The sequence below is a fragment of the Watersipora subatra genome, chromosome 1, assembly GCF_963576615.1.
Source record: "Watersipora subatra chromosome 1, tzWatSuba1.1, whole genome shotgun sequence".
NCBI classification, from domain to species: Eukaryota; Metazoa; Bryozoa; class Gymnolaemata; order Cheilostomatida; family Watersiporidae; genus Watersipora; species Watersipora subatra.
The window spans coordinates 70,179,970-70,207,831 of record NC_088708.1 but is presented as its reverse complement, the minus strand read 5'-3'; the positions used below and the strand labels follow the sequence as shown (position 1 = coordinate 70,207,831).

General features: G+C 36.7%; 1 protein-coding gene across 1 annotated transcript; it reads left to right on the top strand.

Moving 5' to 3' along the window:
• The first annotated feature begins 16 nt into the window (after positions 1 to 16).
• On the top strand, positions 17 to 27,057 carry LOC137400904 (histone lysine demethylase PHF8-like). The gene is made up of 20 exons (XM_068087248.1): positions 17 to 123; positions 5,425 to 5,510; positions 5,655 to 5,725; positions 6,090 to 6,142; positions 6,289 to 6,449; positions 7,163 to 7,304; positions 7,624 to 7,813; positions 8,771 to 8,893; positions 9,354 to 9,481; positions 9,625 to 9,731; positions 10,083 to 10,180; positions 14,289 to 14,378; positions 16,814 to 16,960; positions 17,101 to 17,248; positions 18,930 to 19,091; positions 19,434 to 19,605; positions 20,314 to 20,540; positions 21,576 to 21,808; positions 24,391 to 24,547; positions 26,218 to 27,057. The coding sequence occupies exons 1-20, from the start codon at positions 17 to 19 to the stop codon at positions 26,298 to 26,300; spliced, it is 2,685 nt and encodes an 894-aa protein (XP_067943349.1). The 3' UTR covers positions 26,301 to 27,057.
• Positions 27,058 to 27,862: the final 805 nt, after the last annotated feature.

The following is a 27,862-nucleotide window of genomic DNA, read 5'->3' as shown; positions in this document are numbered from 1 at the left end:
GGTCAAGGTCAGCAAAATGTCTGAAGGCGAAGATGAGCCTGTATATTGTCTTTGTAAAAAGCCGTATGATGACACAATATTTATGATAGAGTGTGACATTTGCAAAGATTGGTTTCATGGAAAGTATGTTATCATCTATTAGCAATATTGATAGCTTTTCGTTTGGAGTTGTTTGAGCATTTTTTAAACCATATCGTTTTGTTTAGGAGTCTGCGACATTTTTAATCCAAATGTAGATGCGTATTATTGCGAGGTTTTGTTACTGATGAACAATAAAACTGATACTGAAATTGAAAGAAAATTGATGGCATAAAACATATGTGCATTGCAGCAGTCTATTTCCGTTTGCGTTATTAATCTGTGATGCTGGGTCTCAGTTATGCAACAATTAGCGATATTTATTATTGCGATTTGATCTTTTTGTGATCAAGTGTTGTTTTAGGCAGCAGGTTTTGTGTATCAGGTGTTAAAATTTTTTTCAAACAATTAAGAAATTCATCACACCCACGTTTGCTTCTATAAATCGTGACAAATATATTCATCCATCAGTTTTTGCATAAAACAAAATGTATTGCAAGTAATTTTGTGCCGCCTAGTATGTATCCTAATGTTTGGATTAAAGCTATACTAGTTTATTGAAGGTAGCATTTGAGGCCAAATGAATTACTGGAATAAACGTTTATGAAAATTGTTAAAAGGTTTGTAGAATGAATGTCAATGTTTTTGAAAATGACACTCAGCATGGCCAGAACATATACCCACTTATAATACTTGTAGGGTGAAAATCTAGAAACTGCATCAAAATTAAAAGACTTCACATTTTCCTTGGCTCCTTTATGGTTTTTAGATTTTGGGCTTTTGAATTTTAAAGTCAGCTTTTGTTTTTGTTAAAAAATTTATAAGCCATGCTATAGTAGGTGTAGATTCAGCTTTATGTTCGACCTTGGATTGACACTTTCGTTGTCAGGTGATCGGTCGCATATTTGGATATACTGCCACTGAGCTAAAAAACGTATTGAACCTTCGCAAGTAGGCCTACTTTATCAAAGTGGCAAAAATACATCGTACCTTTAAAGGTTGACTTGCAACAGAATTTACATTACAGTTATTTGGTATCAAAAGATTCGCCATGTCTTACTCTGCTGTGTTGTAGGTTCAAAATATGTGGAAATGTGATGTGGAAATATGTGGAAATGTGAGCTTTTAATCACATTTCCACATATTTTGCACCTACAACACAGCAGAGTAAGACATGGTGAATCTTGATACCAAATAACTGTAATGTGAATTTTGTTGCAAGTCAACTTTTAAATATCCTTACCTATATCCTTGTTATATCATTACAATTGGTCAGGTATAATGGCAGTGGCTCAAAACCCGGTCAGTTTCGTCTGCAACTTGCATAAATGACAGACATATGACCTTCACTTTATAGCTGAAGTTTTTTTATGTGATTACAAGCTCTTAAAAGCTCAAAAGCAAACAGTTAAAAAATCGACTGTTGGTTGAAATCCCTTCTTTTGATGACGTATTCAACTCAACGTGGTTATTGTTTCGACACAAGATGTTATCACGTGAAATAAAAGGCTCAATATAACACGCCTCGTAGCATTGTTTTATGACAAACACTTCGGGTTCTACCGGAAAGCCCTTATCAAATATAGATGCTCGCTACTTTACAGTTTCGCTCCAGCTTGGTCTAATCATGTAGTCATAATCTGATCATGTGATCCATATTTCCCGCCCGAGGGCGCGAACGATTTCTGCAGCATTTTTCGACCATCACAGGTGACCAACAGGCTCCTCATGTTTATCAGAGGATGATATGAATCCCCTTGAGCTAAGGTTAAAACATTAAATTGATCTTTAGGCTAGGTTTTGAGATATCAGTGCTCAAAGTCACAACATTACAATGATGATGAAGTAGACGCGTAAGGACAATAGACATGGTCGTATTGAAAGCGTGAAGTTTATTTGTGGAAATATTTCAACAAATGAGGTTGCATGAAAGTGTAAACAGAAGCACATAATGTTCAGCTACGTCACATTTAAGCCGTTTTGAAAGGGATTCCAAACTATGGCATTTTTATGATGGCTGCGTTTAACTGTTCGTTTTTGAGCTTTTAACAGCTTGTAATCACATTTCCACATATGTTGAACATACAACACAGCAGTGTGAGACATAGTGAACTTTTTGATACCAAATAACTGTAATGTACATTTTTTGCAAGTCAACCTTTAAACCATAACTGTCACAAACAACTTGTATCGTGTTTGCTAAGTAAATCAGACACGCTGATTCCGATTTTGTACTCAAAATAAAGATTAGTCCACTAACCTCAAAGTCATTTAGGCTTTTTTAAAGCGTTTCAATATCCGTTTCGAAAACAACACAATCGGCATTACAAGCTCCGCCCATAAATATGTGACGAAACCTAGCTTTTCAGAAACGGAAGTTAGGAATGTTTAGTCCAATTTAGAATAATAGAGATGGGTGTCTTAAAACCCATTATTATCTAAATCCTGCCTGTAAAATAGTTTCAGTTTTTTATGAAAGGGATATTAACTATTTAAAATTGCTCGCAGCTTGTTACATGACGTTTAAATGGGCTGGACGCCGAGAAAAATGAGCTCAAAAAGCGCGGTTTTATCACAAGCTAGCGTTGTTATCGCGCCTTTTAAATATGCAATGCTAAATAGCTTATTTACCTTTCAGAAAAGACTGATACTATTTTTAAGGCTGAATTTAGATATTAATGGATTTAAAAACGCCCATCTCTATTATTCTAAATCGGTCTAAACATCCCTACGTAACTTCTGCTCCTAAAAAGCTAGGTCACGTCACGTATTTTTGGGTGGAGCTTGTTATGCCGATCATGTTGTTTTCAAGACCGATATTAAAACGCTATAAAAAATCCTTTATTACTCTGAAAGTTAGTGGCCTAATTTTTATTTTGATTACAAAATCGGAATCAGCGTGTTTGATTTACCTAGTAAATACGATAAAAGTTGTTCGTGGCAGTTATGGTTTAATAATAACTAAAAATGCATTTAAAATTTATCAGTGATTAAGTATCACTATCACCTCAGCTATCATCTAGTAAAACACAACTAACTGTATTGTTATTGTTACCGCTATGACCAAGTTTGATGTGCGACAAGAAAGCCGTAGCAATATTTAATCCGCTTCCATTAAATGACCACTTTTCTTTTATGTTATTAGTTCGTAAAAATGCAAATAAGTTAGATCGATAAAATTATATAACATAGAGATATAACATTCAAACTGCCTTTTAGCTCTAGTAAACAAGTTTTAGTTGCAACTGAAAAACCAACATAGGAATCAAATTTTCGTTTTTCTTTGTTATTACACACTAACACAAAGATTATTCTTCTCCAAAGTTCTGCTTTATATGAAAAAATAAAGGTCCAAACACACTAGGCGATTTTATCGCGAGCGTCATGAGGAGGGCAGAGATATCGCTTACGTGTGCGTAAACACACTTGAGCGATTCACTAGCAACCGATATAATGGGCACGCCCACAAACTGCCAATAAAATTCCATATCATTAGTTTCTTCGGAGTTGTTAATAAATTTAGGTCAGTCAATACGGCGCCGTCTAGGCGACAACGTAAACAACTTACGCGTTTGTTATTAAACCTATCTCACTTTCACGGATTGTACACTGCCTACACTACAAGAAGACATAAGAAAAAAACTATTATTGCATTTTTAACTGTAATATTTTTTACTATTTTTATACATATTTTATTTTGTAGTAGTTTTTTATACTTCATATATTAAATATTTACCATTCTCAAGATGGTCAACCTGCGCAAGGATAGACTCCAAATGTTGGTTTTCAACTTAAATTTTTTGTAATTTTTGTTTGTTATGGTGCACAGGACTGGGAGTGCTATTATTAAATTTATGAACAAGTCAGTGTTAGTTCTGAAGATGTTTCAATATTAACAAAATAGCAAATTGTCGCTGCTGTACGTTGGTGAACATCGATAAGAAATAATTAACCGCCATAAAATTGCATTTTGGTAAAATCCAACCAATCGAAATGCATCTTGCTAGCGATAAAGTTGTGTGGAGAAAGTCTAACGTTATCGCTCTGCATGAGCACGCTGGGTGAATTCTAGCGCAGATTAACGCCACGCAGCGCGATATCGCTCTAAATATCGCCTAGTGTGTTTTCACCTTTAGTGTCTCCAATTTCATGAAACTTGTTTGATAAAGTTCCAGGGTTGTTTCAAGAAGAATGCTAGTTTTTTAAATGTAACTTACAAGTAAAATTTTTATCAAAAGCAGTTATTGGTTTTGTTTTGACAAACTGCCGCTCAAATGATGTGCCGTCGGAGTACTTATATGCTAAAATGGACTTTTCAAATGTTTATAGACATTTTTTACAAGCTTGCACTGACTTTTAAAGTTTTTTTTATATTACTTTTTGTTCCAGAAAAAAAGTAATATCCAAAGTTCATTGGAAAAAAGACTGATCGATAGTTTCCAAAACACACAAAGTAAGCAGAGCTCAAAGTAATTACTGTCATTAATATTTTGTAAGATTTGCACAGAGAAAACATGTTGGATTCTTTTGACAAGTTTAATTCTGAAAAAAGTTAGCTGTTGCTTTTGTACTATCATTAGCTGCTAATATGTTTGCCATTAGCATCTGCCTATACCTTGTTTGTGAAGTACAGTAATACCTCACTTTTCGTGGTAAAGGCAAACCAGCATCCCCAAACGCCCCCTCCCCGTCACACAAATATTCGTGAATTACAAACTAATGTTTCAAAGTACATGTGTGAGCCAGAGTTTTGACACCAGAACACTTGAGCTACTTCATAAATATATTGTATTTATTTTCCTATTTCCTATATAATAAGAAAGTAAATTGAAGTTATCTTGATTGACTTACTAAAACTGCGAAAGGTGAGCCATGAAGTAGCGAGGGTTTACTGTAGTGGATTCCAACCTATGGCGTTTTTGTGATGGCTGCGATGAACTGTTCATTTTTGAGCTTTTAAGAGCTTTTAATCACATTTCCACATATCTGGCACCTACAACAAAACAGAGTAAGACATGGTAAAGCTTTTGATACCAAATAACTGTAATGTGAATTTTGTTGCAAGTCAACCTTTAAAATGTGAGCCTAGCTGTAATTTTGAACCAGTTCTAAAAATATTGTAGCCCAGCATATTTTTACCATGCAAAGGCTTGTATACTTAACTTAGCTAATGATAGACATGAACAGGTATTTGTAGTATTGTAGCAAATACAATGACTAACAATGGCAAGTAGTACTTGACTCTTTTCAGATGATTAAGTCTTATTTTAACCGAGCTTCATAAACTCACAGCAATAATGTTATTATACATGTAGAATGGTGATGCTAGAAATGCTTCTATTGCAGCTGTGTCGACATTGAGGAGCGACAGGCTGTCGATATTGACACTTACCATTGTCCATCATGTCAGCTCACACACGGCCCCCTAAAATGTGAGCTCTTATAAATGCATTTGTAGATACTATTGCTGTCATAAAAAGCATGAATTCTAGAATTTGTTGCAATCCTTCTTGTTATATTAACACCTGTTGCACACCCATTCGTTAAACCATTAGCTGTTGCACTTTCTCTGGTAGTAAAACGGAGGCGGGCAAAAAAACGGCGACTTGCTCAATACTCAGACAGCTTGGATGACCTTCATGATGTGGTGAGTTGACATTCCCTTTTGTCGTTGCAGACTTACTTCGTATTGTGTAAATATAAGGATGTTGTAGTTGCATTCTCTTTGAATGCCTTGTTGTATAGTTAATTAAACAACACGGAAGATAGTGGGCTTTTGATAAGTGTCATTAGGAAAAATGATATTGATTGATAAAGTGGTCAGCGCAATTTATGAAATCTGAGCTGATTGAGTGATGCAAGTCTGTGTTGGTGAGTTGACTCGCACACCCATTATCACCGCTAATTTCCACCCTTCGTCTTTCCTTTATTTCATTTGCTCCTGTTTTGTTTCTTACAAAAACTTGATAAGCCTTGCCACCTGAGCTAGAAGTAAGTTTACCATTTTGTAGAAATGTGGCTCAATCGGCTTTGCAAAGTCGCTTAGGCAGAGACAGTTTCCGAGGTGAGTTTTAAGGAGTTGCACACCCTCACTATCCTAATGAAAAGCACATGATTGCGCTGAATCTCAATCATCTTTGAAATCATAGCCATAAATTAACTAATTCGTTTGAAGTTATTATTGTGTACAGCTGTTGGTTCTCCATTTAGTAACTCAAAGATTGTGCGGAAAATAAAGGGATACATGCTCGACAAGGATTATATAGAACAGAATGGTTTTACAAATCCAATACTGGTAAAGGATTCTGCAGGACTCGACATTAAAGTTCCTCCTTCTAGCTACACAGTAGATGATGTGGAGCTTGCTGTAGGTGTGTATTGAACATTGCGCTACGTTTGACTATATGTGATGTGAGTTAATACTGCGCTGTATATCTGTCAAAGTCGCTTTGGCATCTGCTACGCATTGGCACCTCAAGATCATGTTTGAGACTTATCTACCCAATATTTGGTCAGATGCTTTTCACATTAGCCATAGAATACTATCATCAAACACCTTACTTTTGTTGTTTTTGCTGTATTTTATAGTCGCTTTCATCTCTATGCTTTGAATTATGTATGAATGGAACTACATGTAGCATGATTTGCATGTGAAAACCATCTGAAAATAGTTTGTTACTCAATATACATGCAACCTTAATTTAGAATTCACAATGCTAATACAGTTGCTAAGCAAACATCGCTGCACATGTTTTCTTTAGTTCTAAAAAAGATTTAGCAAGGAAAAGGATTTATTGGTTAGGGCTGTTTTTTATAGAGTATCACGAATATAACGAAATAGAAACAATTCTCACGCTATATAACTGACTCTAACACATTGTTTTGAAGCGGTTTCGTTTCAATGTAATTCTCTTTATTTAATTTCAAAGTTTGTTTGGTATGTAAGTCATTTGAAAAATGTTTCTGGCTGGTGAAGCGCATCATCACTCACTGCTAGTTGCAGTGATCCTTAAGATGAGAGAGCATGACTCCAATAATCTCTCACTTGGCAAGTTATTGCTTATACCATTATCATGATACGCAGGATCAATGAGGGAAATAGATGTGATAGACGTCGCCAAGCAGTCGGATATGAAGATGCTGATGAGGGAGTTTGTTGAGTACTATAATAATCCCCGTAAGGATCGTATACTCAACGTGATCAGTCTCGAGTTCTCCAATACCAAGTACGGGCATTCCTATTTAATATAAAACATTTACCAGTGCTGATTTGTGCTGTCACTGCTACTAGTATGGATATAAGTTATCGGTGCTGGATTTATATTTAGTTCCACAAGCACTTTGGCAGTTGTTTTCAATCTAGTGCTAGTGTTATATATGATTGCATTAGTGTTTAATGTGGAACACTAGTGTTTTATGTACTGTGCAATAGAGCGAAACTGGGCTGTAAAATTACATCGGCAGAAATTTTTCTTGACCTGGTGGCGCTGTCGAGCTGAAACCATACTTGATAATTAGTCATACTCGGTAAGACGTGATTTACAGACTGTCAGAGTTGGTCACCCCTCCTCGGATTGTCACCGAGTTGAGTTGGGTGTCTAATTATTGGCCTGAGAGCACTGGTGATGTTCGAACATTCATCAAACCTGAGGTACAGAAGTACTGCCTGATGAGTGTGAAGGACAGCTACACAGATTTTCACATAGACTTTGGAGGAACCTCAGTCTGGTACCATGTTATTAAGGTAACCGCGCTATCTATTCGATAAGTACTTGACCTGTTTATAAGTGCCAGTGTCAACATCTTCGTAGACATTTAGTGATCTACGTGTAAATAGTAAATACATAGTGCAGATTATACTGGATACCAATTGTAGTTTTAAACTAACTTAATTTATGTATTTTATTTTTGATTTTTACCAGGTTTTTTTTCACAACATCATTTCAAGAACTTTTGGATGATGCATGTTGTAAATTACTTCACATACCTAGATAAAAATTCTCACAAATCTTTTGTTGCTTCTCAGTAGATTTGACTCTGTGGGTTTGTAAGTAGTGCTGTCATTTCCTCGTTTCTGTAGGTCAGTATTTAATGAGGTCTGTTAGCACACTCTTTAGTAACCAAGACTAGATTTGAAACGCTGGTGTAAGTGGTTAGCTATCATTCCGCTCACAAACACTTCCTTTGATCTCTCTAGCTTGAAAGCAGTATAATGTATATTTTCAATAACTAGCTCAGCAGAATGCTACAGTGTTTAGGAATCCATGCTATGGTATCTTTTAGCCAATATTTGTTACATGAATTAGATACATGATTAGTTTTAAAAATATTTTGGTTCCTGTGGCATCAGTAGACTTGAATTTAGTTGGCTAAATTGGTCGCGTTCTAAGGATGGTGGATATGGTAGGGCAGTTAGCTGTGAGAATGTTTATGGTTCACTTAGAGTGTAAACTATCAGAGTGCATGCACCGCCCCGGTTGTTGGCAGTAGTCATAGAATATTAGTACAACTGATAAATCAACAGGCTGAGATTGAAGCTTGCGTTTTCAAGGTTTCACAACAAATATTCTCAAACTGGTTGCGTGACACATGCTTTCAACTTCTCCAACTTCGAGTTTGTTTAGCTTCTGCGGTGAGTTTACTGGACTAGCCGTTGTGTATTGAAGCTTTATTGGGAGATTTTTATTGTCAGGGAATGAAGGTGTTCTATTTAATAGAACCGACAGACACCAACCTAGCTCTTTATGAGACTTGGTCATCTTCCTCAGATCAGAACAATATCTTCTTTGGAGATCAGGTCAAGGCCTGCTATGAGGTGACTCATTTTACTTCATTCATTCAACATAATTCATCATTCACTGGAAATTTATACTCGGCAGTGACATTTACAGATAACATTTGCAGATAACATTTACCTGTACCAACCACTTGCAGTTGTCATTTCTTGTTAGATAGTAGCTATCTCTTCTTGTCTTATATAGTGATCGCTTCCTGTTAGTTGTTAGTTATCTTTCTGTCAAATGACAGTTATCTCTCTGTCAAATGGCAGCTATCTCTCAGTAGAAAGGCAGTGATGTCTCAGTCGACTAACAGTTATCCATTAGTCAACTGACAGTTATCTCTTAGTAAAATGACAGTTCTCTCTTAGTCAAATGACGGCTATCTTCCGGTCAAATGACAGTTATCTCATAGTCAAATCAGATCGCTCAGATCATTGTTATTGTTCTCCCATCTGTTCTAGCAAGTTTATGCTTTTTTTCTGCATGCATAATTAGGTGCATGTCAAGCCGGGATACACGCTGTTTATCCCTACTGGCTGGATACATAGTGTCTACACCCCTGAAGACAGTCTTGTGTTTGGAGGAAACTTTGTTCACAGCTATAACATAGGACTGCAACTTGAGTGAGTGGCTAGCCATTACTTCTATTATATACATAGTCATGGCTGCTTTCATTAAATTTGGTTATAGTTATTCAGTTTACATCTTTCTAATTGGTTGAGCCAGCAGGCTCGGAATCATTGTCTTTAGAAAGAGTCTTTTTCAGTGTTTATGAAATAGAGCGGCGACTGGGCACTCCGGAGAAGTTCTCTTTTCCCAATATGGAAACCCTCAACTGGTATGCAGCCAAGAATCTCTCTTATACTCTGCAAGGTAAGTTGTCTCTCTCACTCTCATCCCCCCTCTCTTTTTCTCACAACCTTTCTCTTTGTTTTCTCTCTCCTTGTCTCTCTCACTCTCTCTCTCGCTTACTGTCTCTTTCTATCTGTCCTCCCCCCTCCTATCATTTTTCTCCCTCTCTCTCACACGTGCTTACTCTGATCTCACTCACACGCTCCCTCTCTATTTGTTTTTTCTTTGCTTTATCTAATTAATAAAGTTAGCTCATAGGTAAAAGAGAACAAATAATGTAAAGACGTGGATACTGCTCTCGGATTGCGAGCGATCTGCAGGGCTTGAACAGGTCTGAAAGGGCCAGAGACAGTAGCTTATGTGCATTTTCAGAGGCTTTGGATGGAGGAAAGAACCCGTGTAAATATGTACTGGAAGGATGCAGGGCACTCAAGGACAAGCTTAGCAGCTGGATGAAGGAAAAAGACCAGGTTGGTAGAAAAGTTGGTCTCCTATGGCTGATTTATATATTATAGACATCTGATAGTCTCCTTGATGCGCACTTCTTGTGCCATGTAGGTCGGAACACAAGTAGCAATGAATGGTCTAGTTTCAATACGTCTGGATGTTGCAGCGCATTTCCAGTACCATGGTAGGTCTGCTGTAGCATGCGAACCTGTTACCTTCGCTCTTTGTGTTTGGTATTAGAAGGCTTTATCATTCACCGCTCTGAGGGCTGTAAGGTGGCTTTCCTTGTTTTACACTGTACAGATGGTTCCCAACCTACGAACGAGTTACGTTTCGAACAATTGTTCATAAGGTGAATTTGTTCGTAAGTTGCTTCAGTGCTATATTTTGTATTATAATATATGTTCAAGGCCTGTATAAGTATATTGAAGGTTTATATAAGTATGTTTAAGGCTTGTATAAGTAGCCTGTATTGGTTTGTACTGAAAAAAAATTTAACAAAATGGAGATAATACTTTGGTGGACGCCGGGTCATGACACTGCATTTCTTATTTATTGTATGTCTTGTCCTTTTTATTATATTGTTGTTTTAATCGTTATGCTATCACTTATCGTTGTTGTCTTTTTTTTGTATGTGTTGTCCGTTTATTATATCGTTGTTTCACTCGTTATGCTATTGTTATATCTGATATACTGTCATAACGCTATCACTTATCGTCACTTATATTGTTGTCATACCAATGCACTAGCGGTCCTATTTATTCACCTTGTTAGCCGGTGTTCTTACCGTTTGCCGTTAGCCGGAACGGTTGATATTATTGTATATAAAAGAGTGCGCTCATTTAGTTGAGCAGAGCAGATTGCCGTACGCTCCTCGGCTAGTGAAATTTCCTTCGCTAAGTAAAAGCTGAATAAAACTACATGCACCCTCTTCTCTTTATTTATTAGTATAGATCGTGCCAAGTAAAGGCCGGCAAATCCCTTTACAATACGTATGTAAAGTTCAAACAAAGTTCAAACAAATAACTCGAAAGTTATTCGAGTTACGAACAACGGTACGTTGATACGTACAACCGTTGTTCGTAACTCGAATGTTCGTAAGTAGGGAACCGTCTGTGTAGCGTTGGCATGCACTGTTATAGATATGAATGAAAGCTGTATGCAGACTGGCAGTAACCTGTATTCATATCAGCTGCATCTGTAGGTTGAGGGCCTCTGGCGCATTTGCTCAGCAGAATTTCTGTTCATGTCTTTTTGCTTGGCTTTCTCCTGTAGTTGGCAGGTGTGGGGCGCTTCATAAAGATATATGAAAACTTCCAATCGGTGGAAGAGTTAAGACTTTTTTAGGCTTGCATGTGTGACTTGACAATAATAGTCTAGGAATGATCGATTTAACCAGACCTGCACCAAGCATAGGCAGTTTTGCGCTTTTAAAACCACTATCAAATGGATGTATGATCAAACGCCTACCATCTAATATCTAATAAAATCACTACATCTGATATCTCATAAAATGACTACCAACTGATATCTAATAAAATGACTACCATCTGATATCTAATAAAAGGACTACCAACTGATATCTAATAAAACGACTACCATCTGATATCTAATAAAAGGACTACCAACTGATATCTCATAAAAGGACTACCATCTGATATCTAATAAAACTACTACCATCTGATATCTAATAAAAGGACTACCATCTGATATCTAATAAAACTACAACCATCTGATATCTAATAAAACTACTACCAACGGATATCTCATAAAATGACTACCAACTGATATCTAATAAAAGGACTACCATCTGATATCTAATCAAAGGACTACCAACTGATATCTAATAAAACGACTACCATCTGATATCTAATAAAAGGACTACCAACTGATATCTCATAAAAGGACTACCATCTGATATCTAATAAAACTACTACCATCTGATATCTAATAAAAGGACTACCATCTGATATCTAATAAAATGACTACCATCTGATATCTAATAAAACGACTACCAACTGATATCTAATAAAAGGACTACCATCTGATATCTAATAAAAGGACTACCAACTGATATCTAATGAAATGACTACCATCTGATATCTAATAAATTGACTACCAACTGATATCTCATAAAAGGACTACCAACTGATATCTAATAAAATGACTACCATCTGATATCTAATAAAAGGACTACCAACTGATATCTCATAAAAGGACTACCAACTGATATCTCATAAAAGGACTACCAACTGATATCTAATGAAATGACTACCATCTGATATCTAATAAATTGACTACCAACTGATATCTCATAAAAGGACTACCAACTGATATCTAATAAAATGACTACCATCTGATATCTAATAAAAGGACTACCAACTGATATCTCATAAAAGGACTACCATCTGATATCTAATAAAACTACTACCATCTGATATCTAATAAAAGGACTACCAACTGATATCTAATAAAAGGACTACCATCTGATATCTAATAAAATGACTACCATCTGATATCTAATAAAAGGACTACCAACTGATATCTCATAAAAGGACTACCATCTGATATCTAATAAAACTACTACCATCTGATATCTAATAAAAGGACTACCATCTGATATCTAATAAAACTACTACCATCTGATATCTAATAAAAGGACTACCAACTGATATCTCATAAAAGGACTACCAACTGATATCTAATAAAAGGACTACCAACTGATATCTCATAAAAGGACTACCATCTGATATCTAATAAAACTACTACCATCTGATATCTAATAAAAGGACTACCAACTGATATCTAATAAAAGGACTACCATCTGATATCTAATAAAAGGACTACCAACTGATATCTAATAAAAGGACTACCATCTGATATCTAATAAAAGGACTACCAACTGATATCTCATAAAAGGACTACCATCTGATATCTAATAAAACTACTACCAACTGATATCTCATAAAAGGACTACCATCTGATATCTAATAAAACTACTACCATCTGATATCTAATAAAAGGACTACCAACTGATATCTCATAAAAGGACTACCAACTGATATCTAATAAAATGACTACCATCTGATATCTAATAAAAGGACTACCAACTGATATCTCATAAAAGGACTACCATCTGATATCTAATAAAACTACTACCATCTGATATCTAATAAAACGACTACCAACTGATATCTAATAAAACTACTACCAACTGATATCTAATAAAACTACAACCATCTGATATCTAATAAAAGGACTACCAACTGATATCTAATAAAAGCACTACCAACTGATATCTAATAAAAGCACTGCCATCTGATATCTAATAAAATGACTACCATCTGATATCTAATAAAACGACTACCATCTGATATCTAATAAAATGACTACCATCTGATATCTAATAAAATGACTACCATCTGATATCTAATAAAAGGACTACCATCTGATATCTCATAAAATGACTACCATCTGGTATCTAATAAAAGGACTACCAACTGATATCTAATAAAAGGACTACCAACTGATATCTAATAAAAGGACTACCATCTGATATCTAATAAAACTACAACCGTCTGATATCTAATAAAAGGACTACCAACTGATATCTAATAAAACGACTACCATCAGATATCTAATAAAAGGACTATCATCTGATATCTAATAAAACTACTACCAACTGATATCTAATAAAACCACAAACAAATGCTTTACAACTTCTGAAGGGTTTCGCTTGTTAGATGATTTGTTACAGTGATTAACTTCAGACTATTTTCCGATATGATGATAATTGTCTTTCTAGGCAGATTGTTCTTCACAAATTAATTATGACATGCGGAGTCAAACATAAAAATTATATATCTCTAATATGCGGAAATTGCATGTTTATGATATTAAAGATATAGAAGCATTCCGGGTTCTGAAACTGCTAAGCCATCCGTGTTAAGCGCTTAATTGGGGTTGTCAAACATATACTGATGTGCATAGTTGCAGGCAATTGTTAAGACCCATTGCTATGCTGCTGGGGTGAATAGGAGAATACTTAAGCTATCTCATATGCTGTCGTTTGACCAGAGAGTTGACGCTGGGACAACACTGAGAAATGAATTGCTAATATTTTATTTATAGATGGTGAAACGTCACAAGGAATATATACCAGAAGGGATTTCATACACTAAACTACTAAAGGAGTTTGCTTTCCTCATCTCTCAGATTACAGTATGTCTACTACGGTTTAGAATTGTCTTACTAACAGAGTTTCAGTGTCATTTCTCAAAATTTTAGCTGTCAGAAATTGACAGAAGCCTTAAGTGTTTCAAGCGTATTTCTTAGAAACTCCAGCTCACAGCAGCATATAAAATATTGGGAATATTGACTAGTCTTTGTGGTCTGTATGTTATATTTTGCATTACAATGAGTGTTTTGCGAGTTTGCACAATACAGTAGACGCTCCTATAACGTATACCTCCTATAACGTATACCTTCTATGGCGTTTACCTTCTATAACGTAAATTCCAGAGAACTTAAAAAACTTATGTGAGGTTTTTTCTTCTTACTGCAAAAAAATTCCATATAACGTAAGTCGGGCGAATTCTCAAATTCGATTCGAATGTTACTCCATCTCGCCGTACTCGCGAGAAAAAACAACGCGTTTATAAAGTTATATCCATTATATATACAAATTTTGCGACATTCTAGTTCGTCGTGATAAGTCGTCATATATTTCAACAAAACAGAGAATGACTGCTGCGCATTTGTTCATAAATACAAAGGCGATCGATTGGTGTATGTGTTACGACACCAGTCTACCAATATGAATGTGACGAGTTGGAGCATCTTCGAAAGTTCTCTTTTATCCTAACCTTGACCCCTGGGTACAGATAGTCGATGAACAGGTAGTACCACTTTTTATAGTAAAAATATTTTGTTGTTTTGCCTTATTGTAGATGAAGAAAATATTTGCTATTAGTTTTACTTTGCAGAATAGATTTTGCTGTTTAGAAAAAATAAGCAAATCGTTGTAAATGAACGTCGAAGATGTGCGCTCCCTATCAACTTATTGTAAAAGTTACCGTCACCATGGTCTATAAAACCAGTAAGATTGATCAGAAAATGGAGAAAAGTTGTCGATGCAAACCAATAATGCTGCAATTACGGTATAGCTTACAAATTAGAAGAGTTAACTCAAGTTTTTTCTTTTTGCATGACCAAAGGGGTGAGTTCGGAAAGATCTTGGAATTTACATGTATTTTACTGTTCTTATAACGTAAATTCCCTCTCACGTAAATGTTCCTGGAATGGATTATTTACATTTTCGGCGCATCCACTGTACTTGATGCATTATAAGCTGTCGGGAGGAGATTATATAACCTCCAAAAATCTGTTACTGTTACAAGCTTGAACAATGCTAGTGATGGCCTACTCAAGATTAGCAATAATAATATATTTTTAGTTTAATTGTCATTTAGATTTTATATCAGTTTCTAATAAAATTAAAAAAATTATCAAACAAGTAGTGATATTGCGTGATTAAGTAAGTTGTGTCATGTCCATCTGTTTGTGTGAGCTTAGGTATAGATATCTGATCAGGTAACGTCACCAATACTTAAATCCATTCATACATGGAGCTATAAATATTAATACTGCCTTAAATACAGTTATTTCTGACAAACTAGTGTTCCATTTTAATAGTAATCCTAATTATATTTTAAACAAAGTAAAACATAATTATGTCTAACTAACCATATTGTGTTTAATATTGCATAGCCATTATGGTTGATTTTCAATTACCTGATTGTGACCACTGCGATTGATTGGTCATAAAGATTGTGACCACTGATTGGTTGGTCATCAAAAGTGTGACCACTGTAATTGATTGGTCATCAAGATTGTGATCACTGTGATTGATTGGTCATCAAGATTGTGACCACTGCGATTGATTGGCCATAAAGATTGTGACCACTGCGATTGATTGGTCATCAAGATTGTGATCACTGCGATTGATTGGCCATAAAGATTGTGACCACTGCGATCGATTGGTCATCAAGATTGTGACCACTGTGATTGATTGGTCATCAAGATTGTGACCACTGCGATTGATTGGTCATAAAGATTGTGACCACTGATTGGTTGGTCATCAAACGTGTGACCACTGTAATTGATTGGTCATCAAGATTGTGATCACTGTGATTGGTTGGTCATCAAGATTGTGACCACTGTGATTGATTGGTCATCAAGATTGTGATCACTGCAATTGATTGGTCATCAAGATTGTGACCACTGCGATTGATTGGTCATCAAGATTGTGACCACTGCGACTGATTGGTCATCAAGATTGTGGCCACTGCAGTTGATTGGCCATCAATGTGGCTGTTTTCACTTTTGTGCTCTCATTAAATAGTTTGCGGTTTTGTTGTATCCTTAGTAAATGTTAAAGAATTTCAACCAGGCTTTGATAATGAGCCTTATCAGTTCATTCCTTATCAATACAACACACCATGGTGCTTGGGGTCAGCTTGCGTATGAGTTTTAAACAAAATCCTGCAGTTTTAGAAGTTTTTAACAGACCACCATTTCGTGTGAATATGTACATGTACACATACAGTAGTATGTATATCTATGATGCCTTTCTCTAGTACCATGATAATTGACAGGCAAAAGTAGCACCAACAAGAGCTCATCGACAGACAAATGGTCCTGGCCTGGCAAAGGATTTCACAAAGATAAAAAAGAGACAAGCCCCTCTGAAGGTGCGGGCTAGAAAGAAGCACTCGCGGTCAAGCATAGATAGCGCTGCTCGCGTAAGTTAAATATCTTGGCCACGCGCATTGCTTTGTCTTTATTATATTTTTTGCTTAGAATTTGATATCTCGCAATAATCTATCCCATTAAACATATTTTTCAAATGGGCAAAACTATATTCAGCTGAATATATGAACAGGAGGAAGCGATTGAAAAGGCCATGGTCGATAATCTTCCTGAGCAGAAAGAGTTGAGGAAAGAAAGCGCTACGGAGACTTCTCCATCGTCAACAAGTAGGAAGTCGGCAGCAGACTTCTCTCTCAACAATGATAGAGCAGCCTTATTAGGTATTGTATATTAGATAGCCTGTGTGGTGTGTGCGAGAGGATATGTTCGCTTAGCATCATGTGATGCAGTATGAATATAACAAACTATGAAGTATGAGAAACAAACTTTTTCTCATACTCCATAGTCTTTATGAGAATGAAGAAAGTTTTAGAAGAAAGAAGTTGTTACAACCAAATCTAGACTGCACTTACTAGCGAGAAGAAAGATTCAGCTGATTTTGTAAATTTCCACTATCAAAGTAATAACAAAGGTAGATAAAGTAGATAAATTGAATTAATTGAATTTTATGCTGAAACCATTCTATGCTAGTTGAGTGTAAAATGTAGACATACTACAAGACTTAGAGCTTTGTGTAGCTGCTTGGCATTGAGGAAGTATTAACTGTCGACTGCACAGTTTGTCGGTCATCTTCCTGTCTGTTAGTCTCAAAGTTGGCTACGCATACCGACGAAATATGTTGTTCACGTAACCAACGCATTGTCGATATGTTGTTTTGGAATGATTGTATTAGTCTGTCATTAGAGATAAAATCCAAGCAATTGTGATTGGCTGATGTAGTTTATTATGATGATCTCGATTCAATTTTATTTCCAAATTAAGCTAGTTGCATCGATGATTAGCTTTTGAATGGCAATGATAAAAGTGCTTCAGACAAACAACTATTTGTATATGGGAAAAATTATTCCTATGTGCGGCAGCTATATCACAGCTTCTGTCACAACTCCTATCACATCCTACACCTGTTCTTAAAACATTTCAGACAATTATTTTGATAATTAAGTATGTTAACATATTTTTTCTATAGTTTAATCTCTGTCATAAACTTACAATATTTTTCTACTTTGCCATTTTCATCATTACAGATGAACTTACAAAATTTCTTAAAGATTTCATTAGAAAGTATCGGTATTTTTCTATCATTTGCGATTGTTTTTGATGTTTGAGGTGATCTGATTGCCAGGATGTGCCAAGATTAAAATCTATAAAATTTGATCGCGATTAAAATGCTCAGATCGATGGAAAGTGCATGATGTCTAATATTGCAGAGACCGACAATATAGAGACTCGTAACTCTTCAACTTGAACGCAATAGCCGAGATAAACTAATCGCAACGATAACAACTCGTGATGTCATTTTGAACGCCTTTTCCTTCTGAGTGTTTTAATCAAGATCAAGTTTTGTCGATTTTAATCTTGAAACATCCTGGCAATCAGATCACCTCAAACATCAAAAGTAACCGCAAATCATAGAAAACAACGATACTTTCTGATAAAATCTGCGAAAAATGGTAAATTCATCTTTGATGGATAGGGTTTTCAGCCTAAATATGGGAATAAAATAATGGGACAAAGGTTGTTATCACAAATCTTTGAAGGTCCATAATAAATAATAAACATGACTATACTTAAATTGGTGTAATGGGAAATGCCGCAAGGATTTGATGACCTTCACACGACTGCCGCCAATTCCTATCGGTCAATATATTTGTCAACGCAACAGATCGTGTAGTTGTGGCGCCGGTGTGTGTGTAGTCCCAACAAGTGACTACACGTCGGTGATACATTACGTCGCTGAAGCCATGGCCAGACTTTGAAGCACTATTCTCCATCATGTTCCTGTCTGCTATCCTTAAACGCACACATACACTTTTAATAGAGTGTCTTCTTTGCTTGAGACAGGACTGAAATTCAAACTGAACAGGACGCAAGCATCTATAAAATCTGAACCAGCTGAAGTGTCTAAACAAGTAGAGGATAGCCAATCAGAAACAGAGGACAATGTGGTGGTCGATGATCAGCCAGACAAACCAACTGAGTCTATTAAAAAGTACAGATTCTCATGTAAGTGGAAAGTTGGGCGCATATGAATTCTTCTCTGCTCATTCTTATGTACAGGTGAATCGTATGTACTGGTGAGTCGTATGTACTGGTGAGTTGTATGTACTGGTGAGTCGTATGCGCTGGTGAGTCGTATGTACTGGTGAGTCGTATGTACTGGTGAGTCGTATGTGCTGGTAAGCCGTATGTACTGGTGAGCCGTATGTACTGGTGAGCCGTAAGCACTGCCACACTGCGCCAGTTGGAGCATGTGGTAATTTTTTTCGTGCGCTAGTAAAACATAAGACATTGCTGCAATAGCTATATGAAAACAGTTGTGAATTCTTGTAATCCGATGCTTTACAGTGGGAGGAAGGAACATAGACGACTTGACTAGCGCTTCGGAGGAGTTATTGAGCAGTGACAACAGATCTCCTAAGAAATCAAAAACTTCTGACCAATCTCAGCCAACTTTGTCTCAAGGCCTCGAGAATCTTATCAAGATAACATCAGCAACACGCAGCTCCGTTATTGACCGGTACGGTCTGAGTACTATTTTCTAATCTGCCAGATACTGTTTTTAAGAAATAAAACTTGGTGCTAAAATGAGTTCACTTTCATTTAGCATTTCGTTCATATATGAGCACACCCCTTCATTGCCAGAATTGACAACAAGATGCGGGTTACTGTAAAAATAATGTCTTTCGTCATCATGTAGTACGGCACCATAGCAACAGCGAGCTTTTGTCATCATGTGGTACGGCACCGTAGCAACAGCGAGCTTTTGTTTATGCAACGCGCAGTAGTTATAGCAACAGCAATTTTTAAAAGGAACTAAAATTAAAAAGTAATGGTTTGTGAGGAAAGTTTTGCTGCAAGTTTCTTTTTACTAATTCAGAAACAGTTTGCAGGAAGATTTCTCTTAAAACCATCAGTTGGCTTTATTAATTCTTAAGATTTAGTCCTTAGTTCGATTGTAGTTCCAATAGTTTAACCATTAGTTAAACTATTAGCCTTTACAAAGATAGAAAATCAAGCAAGGTCTCAATTCTTCATTGAGTCTAGTACTTTAGAACACTGTATTCAAAATTATTGCTCAAGAAATCATAACCACTGCATTTGTTAGTTTGTTAGGAAGCTAACAGTGTAAATTCTCTCTCTTATTCAGTTTTCTAAACATCTGGCGATAGCTAGCTGTTCATTATAAGTAGATGTCTTACGCTGGATGTTTTCACTCATTTTTTAGGGATGCAACAATAAGCAGCTCTGTATCCGGTGTCCCTCGCAAGGAGCGTCAGGGCACGAAGCTTTCTACAGCTGTGGTTGCAAATCTCACCTGGTCTGATAAAAATAGAGGGTCTCGAGTCAGTATTCCTTTTTCTAACCTGGAGTCAGCCGCTGAATCCACTGCAGAATCAGATGATGATGCAATGGAAAAGAGACTTAAATCTTGCTACACTGATGATACATACGGTTAGCCTGCCCTGCGTAGTATTTTATTGCTGTCTCATCTTTTTACTTATTTCAAAGTTTATTCATTTTTTTCTTTGATTACCTCAAGTCAACTTTCGTCTTTGGTGACTGACTCAGTGAACAAATCAGTTACTGAGTCAGTCAGTAAGTGACCGACTCAGTCGCTAAGTAACCGACTCAGTCGCTAAGTGACCGACTCAGTCGCTAAGTGACCGACTCAGTCACGGAGTCAGTCAGTAAGTAACCGACGCAGTCGCTAAGTAATCGACTCAGCCGCTAAGTGGCCGACTCAGCCGCTAAGTAACCGACTCAGTCGCTAAGTAACCGACTCAGTCGCTAAGTAACCGACTCAGTCGCTAAGGAACCGACTCAGTCGCTAAGTGACCGACTCAGTCACTGAGTCAGTCAGTAAGTGACCGACTCAGTCGCTAAGTAACCGACTCAGTCGCTAAGTAACCGACTCAGTCGCTAAGGAACCGACTCAGTCGCTAAGTGACCGACTCAGTCACTGAGTCAGTCAGTAAGTGACCGACTCAGTCGCTAAGTAACCGACGCAGTCGCTAAGTAATTGACTCAGTCGCTAAGTGGCCGACTCAGTCGCTAAGTAACTGACTCAGTCGCTAAGTAACCGACTCAGTCGCTAAGGAACCGACTCAGTCGCTAAGTGGCCGACTCAGTCGCTAAGTGGCCGACTCAGTCGCTAAGTGGCCGACTCAGTCGCAAAGTGACCGACTCGGTCGCTAAGTGACCGACTCAGTCGCTAAGTGACCGACTCAGTCACTAAGTAACCAACCCTGGGGAGAGACTCGGCAACCGTCTCTCAGAGCAACTCCAGTGACTGGTTTAGTCAGTGGCTCTAGTGATCGATTCTAGCAACCAGTTCCAGCGGGCAACTCCTGGACATGTTGCTACCAAAAGTTCTTGGCTCTCCAAGAGTGTCATTGGCGAATGAAGTGTTTATATATTGCATATTAAAGGTTTGCCATGAACAGTAGAAAAGCACTCATATTTTTATTAACGTACATGTATTTGCAGTTTACCCTGCGCTGGCAGACTCTGATTACGAGGATTCAAAGGTTTCAAGGTCCCCCAAGAAGAAGAAGGGCTCATACGGAGATCATGCATGGATACCGAAAAGCCGGGCAAGCGTGGCAACCCGAGAGAAGAGGCCTTCTCGAGACCATGCAGTGAAAGCATCAGTTAAAGCAGAGCTGGATATGACCAGAGAGTATCTTAATGACAAACCAAATGGTGACACACCACTGCAGGTGAGTTGTCTCAATTTTTACTTACATTGAATCTACACTTTCATCAACAAGGCTTAATCAATTCATCACTGCTGGTACTTCATATTGTTGCCACACTACCAGAAACTAGTCACCAAATATCCTGGTATAGTTAATAGACTGACCGACGGAGTAAGTTAATACATTTACAGATGCAGTAAGTTAATACACTTACAGACAGTAAGTTAGTTTCTCTTTCATTTTTCCCAGGTCTCAAGCCATCAGCGTTCGTTCACATTCTCCGATTTGATTGTTTTTCATAGATGTATCTCTTGGCTTTTGATAGCTCTATACTGCCATTGTTGCTTATTCAACGAGTCAAGTTAAAATAAGAGTTTAGCAAAAAGCTATTTGTTGTGACTATCTGCTGGTATGCCTTGGGTCTTCTTAAATTTCATGTTTTAATATTTTGTAAAACAATACTTTTAGTTGGCTCGTTATGCCGAGTGAAAAGATGGAAACACAGTTACTTTGTGGAGAGATGCAATTCCTATCTCTGTCCTATATCCAGCTAGCCTGCTATACCGATAGCAGTCTAACCTTCTACATGAGCTTACAATATGTTTCTGATTTATTGCTGTGTTATTTTATAGGGTCGCTTTTATCTTTGCATGCGCTCGGAGATGCTTTTTTTAGCATACTGTTGTCATATTTAGGTAAAAAGCCACCATTCATATACCGTACAGGATGAAAATATTCGTTGGTCATAAAAATTCGCGATTTCGCGAACAGACAACTCCGCGAATTATAAAATTCCGTGAATAATTAGTTCTATTTTTAATCACAAGGGAGAATAACTACTGCATCAAATTAAAAACTAGCCGCTAGGTTGGTTTTTAATATAAATACTAAACGTAGTTGAGTTTCAAAACATTCTTAAAATCATTGCCTGGGCTTTGAGCTAACACCATTGCAAATGCATCACATTTCTTTACAAAATTATTCAAGGTTTTCACAAGTTATTCGGCATGGCTTCGTCATCGCAAAAAATCTCTCCCAGTCTTTTTACATTGAAATCAACTCCATCAATCTCTATTACCGAAGTTGAAGACGATTATGATCTGGACATTATGGTATGTATTTGTTTTGCAGTGCAGATATGTTTTTTCTATAATCAACTGCATTAGTTAATTCGTTTGTTTAAAAACCGATCGCTTTCATTAAATACTTCAGGTATTGTTTTTGTACTTTCTTAACACTTATTAATATTTTTTTCTTTTTTGTGTTTGCTGCAGATTGAGAATGAAACAACCTACTCCGATTACGAAAACTAGAGACAAGTAGTGATATTCACCGTGGCCGAAATATTGGCAGAGAAGCAACCAGTCAACCTAGAAGCAAAGCAACCAGGCAGAAAAGCAACCAGGCAGAAAAGCAACCAGTCAACCCCTTCATCGACAACAAGTCCTTGATATCGCTGCAGCAAACATGATTAAATTATATATTTTATTTCATGTATAGATATATTATAATTTATTACAAACTTGAGTGTACAAATACAATGTTTCAAAAACAAATGCAATTTTACAAACAATGAATGGAGTAAATATAAACAGTTTAGTCTATATGGCGGTTGTCTAGAGCAATAAAATTAAACTGATACTCTTGATAAGTGAATACTAGTGTGTAATGGTGCTCTCTGATTAGTTATTGTGGTAATAGCAGCTCTATATCGCTGTCACTGTCTTGAGTAGATGTTAAAGGCGATTCTCTCGCTACTACATAGCTGGTAAGGAAGTTATCATCAGAACTCTCCTCGTGGCTTACTATTGCACAGTTCTGCCGGTTAGCCAAAGATTCGTGCTCGTAAAGGCGTTTTTGTTCCTTTTTTAAACAGATATATTCTCTTCGTAAGTAGCTGCAGTCACTTCTACCTCAATTTCCAGACTTCCCTGAATAATTGGTGATCTTTTAAGAATGACATATACCACCCTTGCAGTCAATGTGCTCGCGTGTATGATGAAAAATATCTCTCTCACACTAAAACAAATAATGAAGCGGTAAGGATGGAAAAATAAATATTGCGTTATACCGAAGAACCAAAGTAAAATTCAACTAATTAAGTAAATGGTTTTGAGAAAAAACTCATTACTTACCACAAATTGTTGGTTCATCAAAGGCCTCCAAATCTATGAATATTCGTGAAAACCTCTGAACGCAACAAAGAATTTATAGCTTAGCCTGATCCACCCGTAGTTGTAAGCTAAATAGAAAACAAAACGCGCAATGCGCGTAGCCGCGCATGCGTAAGGTTAACTCTATTGCTAGACGTAATAGAGTTAACTTTTCCTAGAGAGTGGCAGTTTTTAGCCGCGAATAAATTCATCCGCGAATATGCATTAAAAGACAATTTTCGCGAAATATAACTCCGCGAATAAATTCATCCTGTACGGTAGAACATGGCAAGTTGACCATTATAACTGTGATACATATAACTGTAGCAAACTCAAACAGAAACTGATGTTTGTCATATTTTAGCATCAATCTACTCTTTTTTGAACACTTTTTGGCTGCTCGTTAAACCTTAGTCTATCCTTGTATCCATTTATTTTTTCATTATTTAGAAAACCAAGCGCAGCCTTGCAAAGAAAACAACCCCCTCTAGCCGAGGGCTTAAACCTGATACCACTGATGGTTCCTTCACCGGTAGCCTTGTCATGAGTATGCCCTCTACGTCTGACCATGGCTACCACTTACCTCTCCGTCCTTTGAAAGACCCAGGTATTCAGTACAGTCAAACCTTGAACCTAGTCCTTTTTAATATTGGCTTTGTATATCGAAATTGTCACACGTTGGGAGCATTGTATTTTGACTTGAAGTAAATACTTATAGTGAGAAAACTATGGTTTTACAGTGGGCCATCGCCATACGATTTTGATTTGTTTCAGCATTGACATCATAAGGCAAAAAATTCGTATAGAGGAGTATAGAAATCTATAATAATTATCTAATGCAAACACACCTTAGTAAAAACCATAAAAATTTTATATACTGTACTTTTCGGACTATTAGCCGCTACTTTTTTCTGATGCTTTGAGCCATGCGGCTTATATAAGGGTGCGGCTATTCTGTGGCTTTTTCTTTCACCACTAGGTTGAATTAACTGGAATCTCAGGTTAGTGCGCCTCTAGCGGTGAAAGAAAAAACGAAACCATGCCTAACGTATGCCTAATGTATTAACCGACGCTTTTGAACCGGCAGCAACTTTGCTGTTTAAAACGGGACAGTGCCTAACGACACTGTTCCGTTTTAAACAGCAAAGTTGCTGCCGTGTTAAAAAGCACAGTCCTGAGTTTTGCAGCCTATACAAAGGTGCGGCCTATGTATTGTTTTATTATCGTTTTTTTGGAAAATAAAGCAGATGCGGCTTACATAGGGGTGCGGTTTATAGTCCAACAAGTACGGTACATGCTGTACGTATCAAAAACTAGTAACAAAGTAATATGTTAACCTTATTAATTATAGCTCCTTGCAGTAACTCTAGTGCATGTAGTGCGTATCGTAGGAAGTTTTAACTTTCGTGGCAGACGTGTAACATAAATTCAACTTAACAGAATTTAACTTAAATGAATTTAGCTCACTAAATACATACTTGAAGCTGCTTCAAGTTTTAGTATGTATTTTTCACTATTTTACTGAATTTCAACCTTTTCATCGCTAAAGTTTTATCACATATCTGTTTCCTGTTATGTTTTCACAATAACTAATAACGCTGAACTGAGCAAGGTGGAGCATCGTAACTCGTTCATTTGTTGGGAGGATTTCGGTCAATAGCATATCGCCATATTTGTTATTCCGACGTAATCAGCACACCAACTGCCAAATTTGAATTTTGAGAGAAAATTTTTGTTGATTTCATATGGCAAAAAATATCTCGTATGGAGATGGTGAAAAATCAGCGTGTTAAACACATTTTCTATTGTTAGTTAGCGTAGAGAGACTAATGGATGCGTAAGGCTCAGTGGTAGAGTGATAGACGTATTTGGCATAACCTACTCTGATTGGCATTAACTAAACTTTCTATTAACTTCCGTACATTCACTTATGAAAATGTTTTGAGAAATTTCAGACATCAGATGTTGAAATTACATTCTACGTTGAGACAAAGATTTCTTCAAATTTAACATTTCGTGTTGGAAAATTATTATATAGAGGTGGTCGTAAGTCCAGATTAGACAGCACACTCATCAAATTGGTAAACCAGTAATATATGTGCTGGTGGAAGAGTTGTTCATCATGCTCAATGACTAAAGTTAATGTGAAATATGAGCATACTGCAAGTAGTCAGTCCATAAACTGGATAGTCAGTCTCTGTGGCTCATTGTCTAATAGTCCCTTGTGTAAGTAAATGCTGTTGGTTGGCTTAACTGATATCATTCTTCATTTTGTAGTGAAACCAAAACAACGGCGATTTCCTGGGGCCACAGCCAAGCAAAGATTAGGCAAATTACTGAAGCTAAATAAAATGCATTGAAACCATTCGTCAGTCATTTTGGAATTGTCATCTGTACATATCGGAGAGGACACAACTCTACTTGTTCTATTTCTATGACATTTGATTAGTAGTGTATATTTATTTGCAGGAGTTCAGTGTCACGCTGTACATAAATGATTTATTATATACTACTTGAAGATATGTAAATTTATACTCAGGCATTTATTGTTCTAATCTAACGTGTACGTAGAGTAAGTTAGGTTTGCTAGGCACTCAAACACGCACTCTCTCGTTTTACTCATGGTCAATCCATTATTTTATTGTTGGTTTGCTTGCATTACCTTTGGGGTAGAAATATTGTACATAAAATCTATTTTTGTCGATCTCAGCTTGCCATTGCTGTATTCAAAAAACCACGGCTCAGACAAATGTTTATGCATACCTATTTCACAGTTATTTTACATTCGCGATGCTACGCTTCATTTTCTTGTCAAATAAGATGAGTAGATGTTTGTTGTAGTTGGCCGCGCATTTTTTAAAAATTAACCTCATCTTTACTGACAAGAATTTTCTTGGAAATACTAAGTTTTGCCAACCAAGGAGCAACATAATGTCACTTTTTACCTGCCCAGTCTAAGTCGTTTGTCCGCATAGCCTCACCCACTATTGCTATGAGTTACTGCAAAAGAGAATGGTCAGCTGTTACTTTGCTGTTTGCAATCAAATTGAACCCTCGTATTTATTAGTATTTTTTGTGAATATTATATACTTAGCTAATAAAGTTCTTCATACTATGTATGACCCAGGCAGATAAACACAATAGCCTAGTATTTCCTTGCAAGCGGAAAAAGGTCACAAATAAAATACATACATTTAGGTACTATCAATGCTGCATTACGATCTGTCACAAAATAGATTTTCATTTGACGTAAGTATGGATGGTTGTTAGGTTTTAATACAATGGTAACAATCAAAAATTACACAGCAGGCTAATAGAAGCAATTTATGGTAACAACAGAGAGATTAATTTAGGGCGTGAAAATAGGTCAATATTCATATCGCTAGTATGTCACTGTGATCATGTTTTGCTTAGGCTTTAGTGACCTTTATTAAAAATCGCGAACAAGATTGCTTAGGTATTCTGTAGTCTAAATTGTCACTAGGAAATGGTTACTATCAGATGAGTAGCACCTCGTAAACTTGTTGAAAGATTGTAAGGAGCTGTTTTGAAATGGCTTACCATATTTGTCAAAGGTTACTAGTGAGGCTATTGCATGGGAAGTTGAACTCTCCATTCACCTGACGCGTTAGTCGTGCTATAACATAACATGAAAAGGCTATTTTTTTTTAAACAAATGCTTCAAGCTGAACTGTGATTCTAAACCCATCTAAAGTGCATCAGTTGCTGCTTGCTGAACTTTAATTGGAGACAATCGGTCACATTGTGGTCAAAGATAAAATTCCAATTTGATTTGACAGTTGATTTGTCAGCAGCTATCTTCGACAGCAAAAAAACTAGTAACTAAAATGGACATCAGAAGCGCAATGAGGCCAATGAGTAACAGGATCTTTAGCTAGCGCCTCTCTATAGTGAGCAGGAT